The 7,429-nt window shown below is 31.9% G+C and overlaps 1 protein-coding gene across 1 annotated transcript; it reads left to right on the plus strand.

Annotated features, from left to right (window-relative positions):
- The first annotated feature begins 206 nt into the window (after positions 1-206).
- LOC143057686 (uncharacterized) lies at positions 207-6,979 on the plus strand. The gene is made up of 5 exons (XM_076231042.1): positions 207-332; positions 2,309-2,419; positions 2,759-2,890; positions 5,521-5,631; positions 6,776-6,979. The coding sequence occupies exons 1-5, from the start codon at positions 263-265 to the stop codon at positions 6,919-6,921; spliced, it is 570 nt and encodes a 189-aa protein (XP_076087157.1). The 5' UTR covers positions 207-262; the 3' UTR covers positions 6,922-6,979.
- The last annotated feature ends 450 nt before the right edge of the window (positions 6,980-7,429 follow it).

Below are 7,429 nucleotides of genomic sequence, written 5' to 3' on the forward strand. Positions count from 1 at the left end.
CACCGTTTGCACTAAGTTGATTAAGGCATGTAATACAGACGAGCATTCTTATAATATCTTTTGACTTTCTTGTCAAATGTTTTTTTTTTACATATATTTCCTTTTCTTGGCGTGTAAAACCTCAAATCATTTTACGCTGACATACATGATCTTTGTTAAGAATTTCATATTAAATATTTAATATTCCCTTTATATGATAGTTAATGCTAATTATGGATGTACGGAGCGAGGAGGAATATGTTCCAATTCGTCGGACTGTCCTATGAATGGAGGCGATCAAGAGAAACTCGAAGTTAATTGTTGCAAAGGAAAGGCCTGTTGCAAGTGCACCGGTAAGTATTTTCACCAACTTTTTCGCGAGTAGAAAATTATTATCATGTTGTTTCAGAAATGGAATTATCCATATAATGTCATTTAACTGTAAATTTTGGAGCCAGCAATCTAATATTTCGTCATAACGTTGCTAATGTTTTCCGTGTTATTCTGATTACAACTTCTATTTTGAATTAATTCACTTGTTGTTATTCCGGTGTGCCTATTTGTTATGATTTTGCTCATTATTAGGGACAAACATTGACCTACAAATATTTGTTACATGTATCTGTGGCAATTAGCCCCTGGTGTGTAGTTGACTTATTGGCAATCGTACAAAAGAGGGACGAAAGATACCAAAGGGACAGTCAAACTCATAAATCTAAAACAAACTGACAACGCCATGGCTAAAAATGAAAAAGACAAACAGAAAAACAATAGTACACATGACACAACATAGAAAACTAAAGAATAAACAACACGAACCCCACCAAAAACTAGGGGTGATCTCAGGTGCTCCGGAAGGGTAAGCAGATCCTGCTCCACATGTGGCACCCGTCGTGTTGCTTATGTGATTACAAATCCGGTAAATAGTCTAATTCGGTAGGTCACATTCATGAAAGGGAAGGGGATTGTAGTTACGACGTAAGGACGACAACCTTCTTTAGTAAATATAAAAAAAGAAGAGATGGTATGATTGGCAATTATACAACTCTCCACACGAGACCAAAGTGACACAGAAATTAACAACTATAACTCTCCGTACATCCTTCAACAATGAGCCAAGCACATACCACATAGTCAGCTATAATAAGCCCCGAAATGACAATGTAAAATAATTCAAACGAGAAAACTAACGGCATTATTTATTAAATAAGTTTGCTTAAAAATCGTTACAAGTTATTGTCCCTGTTTGTAGCTTTTTTTTTGTTAATTAGCATTATTATGAGACTGTCATTCCACGTTGTTAAGGGTACAAAACCTCTTGATTATTTTCATGTACAGAATTGCAGATTTGTTTAACATACTTTAATGTTAATGTGAATTATCTTACCGTGGATTATTTTGATAATTTATATTCTGTACATGTGAAAACATTGTTTTGAAAGACCGTCGTCACTTATTTTTAAACCGCAGATTTGGTTCTATGTCTAATTGAAGAAAATTATTGTCATTCATCCTCAAGCTGTAAGCATACCAGCACTTTTGTTCAGCCATGCGTTTTGACACTTATACAACATCACTGCTCCACACTTTAGATGTAATGTTTTGTTGCTTTGTCTTTTCTTTTCATTTTGTATCTTTTTATATAAAAAAAGTAGATGTGGTATGATTGCTAATGAGAAAACTGTCCACAAGAAACCAAAATGACACAGACATTTTAAAACAACTATAGGTCACCGTACGGCCTTCAACAATGAGCAAAGTCCATACCGCATAGTCAGCATGTGCAATTAGTGGTTTTTTATTGGCTCTGTGAGTGTTTTTTTTCAACAACAAAACATTTTGTAAAATCGGGGAAAATTTATCGTCAAACAGTAAAGTGTGCAGAAGTAAGTCAAGCGGAATAATACTTCCGAAAATAAAGCTCAAATATTAAAATTCAATAATAATAATTTTCAGCAAGTTTTTCCTGCAGAGATGTTAAGATGTTAAGAATCAAAATGAATTATAGATAAAAAAAAAAAAAAAAACAACAAAACACACGTTTATAAAAGAAACACTTGGATTTTTCACTTATGCCACTTTTGCTCTAATAATTATTGAAATCTGAATTATGTTTTAGATATATTTTGACACAACTTTTAAAAAAATTTTTTTTTATGTTTTTAAATATATTGGAGTATTTTTTTCTCTCTCAAGTATGACATAACTCAATTCGTGTCTATCTATTGATGTCAGACTGACACCGTAAAGTGTATTTATTAATGTTCGCCCATTTATTATCTTTTAAAGTTTTATGTTTCAATCCTTGATTATATTTTCAAAACTGAAGATACGTGTCCATCAGGTTCATCCTGTATTCCAAGCAACGCTACTTGTGATGGTGGAAATGGCATAGTGGATCCTTCATTGTGCTGTGCTGATCAAGTCTGCTGCACACCATGTAAGTTGGACTAATATAAAATGGATAATTGTATCAAAATGCATGATCTTCTTGTTTAATTGATAACAATATAAACTTTGAAAATCTATAGCAAATAGAAAGTTTTACAAATGCAAAAGTATTTGAAATTCCTAAATAAAAATTCATATTCTAATTATTTGTAAATCTATACAATAAAAATGAAACATTACCGCAGCATTCTTTTTCTTTTTCTATTGTCCTTTTCTTCAAAAATAATGAAATGTTTAAAGAATAAACTTGTGGTTACCCAAATAATGCATGCTTACATGAAATTATCAAGGACAATTAATGTTATCCACATTGCTTTTTATTTGACAGGTGTTGATAATAATGGATGTACTAGCCGTGGAGGAATGTGTTCTGATTCTTCTGACTGTCCTACGACTGGAGGCGAACAAGAAAAACTAGAAATCAATTGTTGTCAAGCAAAGGCTTGTTGCAATTGCACCGGTAAATATTTTCTTCAACTTATTCGCGATTAGAAAATGATTATCATTTTGTTTAAAGAACGTTAATTATTCATATAATACAAGTTAACTCCAAAGTCTGGAGCCTGTAGTATAATATTTCTTTGTTACCATCTTTAATTTTTTTCCCCATGTTAATCGGATTATACACCCTCTTCTTTTTTTAAAAATTAATTCACATGTTTTATTCCGATGTGCACATGTGTTATGATTTTGCTCATTATTAGGAACTTCCATTGACCTACAATTGTTATTTATATGTATCTGTGTCAATTGGCCTCTGGTGGGCATTTGTCTAATAGGGCAATAGAACAATCGTCTTCAGGTAAGTTTGGTTTAGAATCGTTACAAGTTATTGTCTCTGTTTAGATGTTTAGATGTATTTGGCAAAATTTTTTGGAATTTTGGATCCTCAATGCTCTACAACTTTGTACTTGTTTGGCTTTATAAATATTTTGATATGAGCGTCACTGATAAGTCTTATGTAGACGAAACGCGCGTCTGTCATACTGAATTATAATCCTGGTACCTTTGATAACTATTTATATAGAAATCGTCTAGCTTTTTTCAATTAACCTATTTGTGAAACTGTATCGTTCTGTTGTTTAGATGCGGGTGCAAACCTTTTCATTACTTTCATGTGTATAATTTAAAAATTTTCGTTACATAGTTACATGTGCATGCTAAAAATCCTACTGTTTATTAAGAAATAAATGATGCAAGCTATACTTTATTGTAGTTTTAACTTGGGTAGGCATTATATTCGTGATTTTGTTTTTTGCCCGAGCTATAGTGAGGGCTAACATAACACGAATATAATGTCAACCCATGTTTAAACTACAATAACGTATAGCTTGCATCAATTATTTCGATTCTGATTAGGACAATTAAGGTAATTTCTATGTCCGGTGTGTATAAGTGTAGATCGTTTTTGTGTAGGCTATTCCATGAACCTCCATTACTTTAGTGTAAAGAAGCAAACAACTGGCACTGTGATTTTTTAGAGGGAGAAGTTGGAACAGCCAACATGAACGGGTGTTGTATCTAGGTCAAATATGTCAATTTCGGAATACAATACATTACAATTATAATAAATGAATTAGTAACAACATGTGCATCATTTTAAAAAGATAGAAGTGTTTTAATTTAATGAAATATATTAAATGCATGCCAATTTAATTCATTATTCTGCAGAAGTGAAAATACACACGTTCAAACAAATTTTATTGGATTTAGAGCGTGGGTTTGTTCACAAATTAATTTATATTCTGTACCTGTGTAAACTTTGGTTGAAAAACCTTTGTTACATATTCTTAAATCGCTTAGTTTGTTCTATGTCTAATTGAAAAAAAATAATTGACATTCATCCTCACGCCTTAAACATACAAGAACTATTGTTCAGCTTTTCTTTTGACACTTATACAACATCACTGCACCACACTTTAGATGTAATGTTTTGTTGCTTTGTTTTTTTCTGTGCATTTTTGTACATTTTGTAACATATCGGATATGTTCCTTTCGTCGTAACTACAATCCCCTTCCCTTTCATGAATGTGACCTACCGAATTAGACTATTTACCGGATTTGTTATCACATAAGCAACACGACGGGTGCCACTTGTGGAGCAGAATCTGCTTACCCTTCCGGAGCACCTTTGTTTTTTTTTTGGGAGGGGGGGGGGGGGGGCGGGGGTGGTCGTGTTGTTTATTCTTTAGTTTTCTATGTTGTGTCATGTTTTTTGTTTTTTGTTTGTCTTTTTTTCATTTTTAGCCATGGCGTTGTCAGTTTGTTTTAGATTGATGAGTTTGACTGTCCCTTTGGTATCTTTTGTCCCTCTTTTGTATCTGTTTAGCCATGTGCTATTAGTGTTTTTATATTAGCTCTAAGAGTGAGTTTTTTCAACAACATAACATTTTGTTAAATCGTAACAGTAAATGTTTGCAGACGTTAGTCAAGCGGAATTATACTTCCAAAAACAAAGTTTAAATAATGAAATTTAATAACAATAATTCTTGTCAAGTATTTCCTTCAGAGATGTTAAGACGATACGAATCAAAATGAAATTCAAACTTTATTTTAACAAATGTTCATGCATGGAGTCGTCGATTCATTCTAAATAACACTAGTTTATAAAAGAGATATTAAGTGGTGTTTTCTTTTACTCTACTTTTGCTCTAACAATTACTGAAATCTGACTTATTTTTGAGAAATATTTTGACTTGAATAAATCACAACTGTTTTTATAAATTTTTGTTTTTAACTATATGGGAGTATTTTTTCGCAAACATAATGGCATAAATCAATTTGTGTCTAACTATTGGTGCCAGGCAGACGTCGTAAAGTGTATTTATTAATGTTCGCCCACCAATTATCTTTACTAGTTTTATATTTTAATCTTTACCAAGTCAGGGAAATGACCATTGTTATATCATAGTTCGTTTCTGTGTGTGTTACATTTTAGTGTTCCTGTTCTGTCGTAGTTCTCATCTTATATTTGATGTGTTTCCATCAGTTTTAGTTTGTAACCAGGATTTGTTTTTTTCTCAATCGATTTTTAAATTTCGAACAGCGGTATACTACTATCTTTATTTACTTATATTTTCAAAACTTTAGATATGTGTCCAGAAGGTTCATCCTGTATTCCAAGCAACGCTACGTGTGATGGTGGTGATGGTACAGTAGACCCTACATTGTGCTGTGGTGATCAAGTCTGCTGCACACCATGTAAGTTCGACTCATATAAAATAGATAATTGTGTCAAATGCACGATCTTCTTGTTTAATTAAGGAATGACTGTAATGTTTTTTTCTGTCTATGAGTAATATGTCTATTCGAAATAACATAAAAAATTGGTGCACACTGGATAACGCGCGTAGCGGGTTATTTAACAGTGTGCACCACATTTTTATGTTATTTCGAATAGACAGAAAAAATATTACAGTCATTTCTTATAATTTAATTCTAAATTCCATTTTAAACCGTAGAAAACCATGAAAAAACGTTGATGACGTCACGGTCACATGACTAAATTATGTCTATGGGCTCATAACAAAATAACGTCAGCCAATCAAAAGACGCGTTACATCCAAAATTAAATTATTATAAAATAGATAATTGTATCAAATGCATGATCGTCTTGTTTAATTGATAACAATATAAAGATTAAAATTCATAACAATTGCTCAGTTTTACAAATGCAAAAGTATTTGAAACTCTCAAATAAAATCATATATTCTAATTACTTGTAAATGAAAACACCAAAAAAAAAAAACATAACCGCAGCAGTCTTTTTCTTTATATAGTTCGCCCCTCTCCTTTAATTAATAATACGATAACCAAACAAAACCAATCCAGTACTAATATGTAGATATATGAAGAGAGAGAGAGAGAGAGAGAGAGAGAGAGAGAGAGAGAGAGATTAAGAGCTAATGAAGTAAGCACGATACTAGTGTAGAAATCTGTAAAATATCTTTGATAAATTCTCCCAAAATTATTCTTACCATAATATATCAACCATTTCTGGACATTAGTACATATGATTGCCTAAATAAAATCCATTTTCGATGGAGAGGGGGAAAAGCCAAGACTATAACTGAAATATAAAAAAGTGACCACTCACACATTAATGAAGAAAATCTTCATTGTTGAAATCATAAAGTTAAATACCTTTATCTTTTACATTTAACCTTTTATTCAAATGCACACTATAAAGCCGATGAACCCGAACAATATTCCAGATAGCGAAAATATTGGATGCAAAAGTAATGGAATATTTTCAAGAATAAATTTATGGTTACCTAAATAATGCATGCTTATATTAAATTATCAAGGAAAATTAATGTTATCCATATTCCATTTTATTTGACAGGTGATGCGAGTTTTATGTGCAAAAAGTATGGCGCTGAAGGTTCCTATTGTCAGGATACTTGCAATATTGAGGACACTACCCAAAACCAGTCTTGCTGTGGTGGACAATCCTGTTGTGCTCCCAACCCTGTTATTATCCTGAATTAATACCAATCGGTATATCAATCTAAATGGAAAAATGAAATAATAAAACATAGCATAACAATTGAGTAATTTCCTGTCTATCTCTTTAATATTTGTTTCACATATTATAGCATGCTACATAAGAGCAAATAAAATTATGCCATAATCTAAGTGCTCCTCTGAAGTCATTTCAAACTTATAAAACAAAGAATTCCAGTTCTATGCTAGCTAGAAACCGACCTTCAAATCCCCTTGTTATTAACATATTTGTATAATGTATCATCAACGCTTTCTTTTGACACATATATGAAAATGACAACTCCGAAGATTTGGAAAAGTTTCAACACTGAATTGTACAAAACGGACGAAGAATGAAATGTCCATTTTAATGTAACTTGTATTTTAAAATAGTCATTTTAATTATCATTATTATCATAACAACAAAAGAAGGACGAAAGATACCAGAGGGACAGTCAAACTCATAAATCGAAAATAAACTGACAACGCCATGGCTAAAAATGAAAAATACAAA

This window comes from Mytilus galloprovincialis, chromosome 13 (assembly GCF_965363235.1).
Source record: "Mytilus galloprovincialis chromosome 13, xbMytGall1.hap1.1, whole genome shotgun sequence".
Lineage (NCBI taxonomy): Eukaryota > Metazoa > Mollusca > Bivalvia > Mytilida > Mytilidae > Mytilus > Mytilus galloprovincialis.

What these genes read in the sequence shown, in the direction of transcription:
- LOC143057686 (XM_076231042.1), top strand. Translation starts at nt 263, where the DNA reads ATGAATGGAGGCGATCAAGAGAAACTCGAAGTTAATTGTTGCAAAGGA. An exon ending in GGCCTGTTGCAAGTGCACCG is followed by an intron (nt 333 to 2,308) that starts GTAAGTATTTTC and finishes TCAAAACTGAAG; the next exon opens with ATACGTGTCCATCAGGTTCA. An exon ending in TCAAGTCTGCTGCACACCAT is followed by an intron (nt 2,420 to 2,758) that starts GTAAGTTGGACT and finishes TTTATTTGACAG; the next exon opens with GTGTTGATAATAATGGATGT.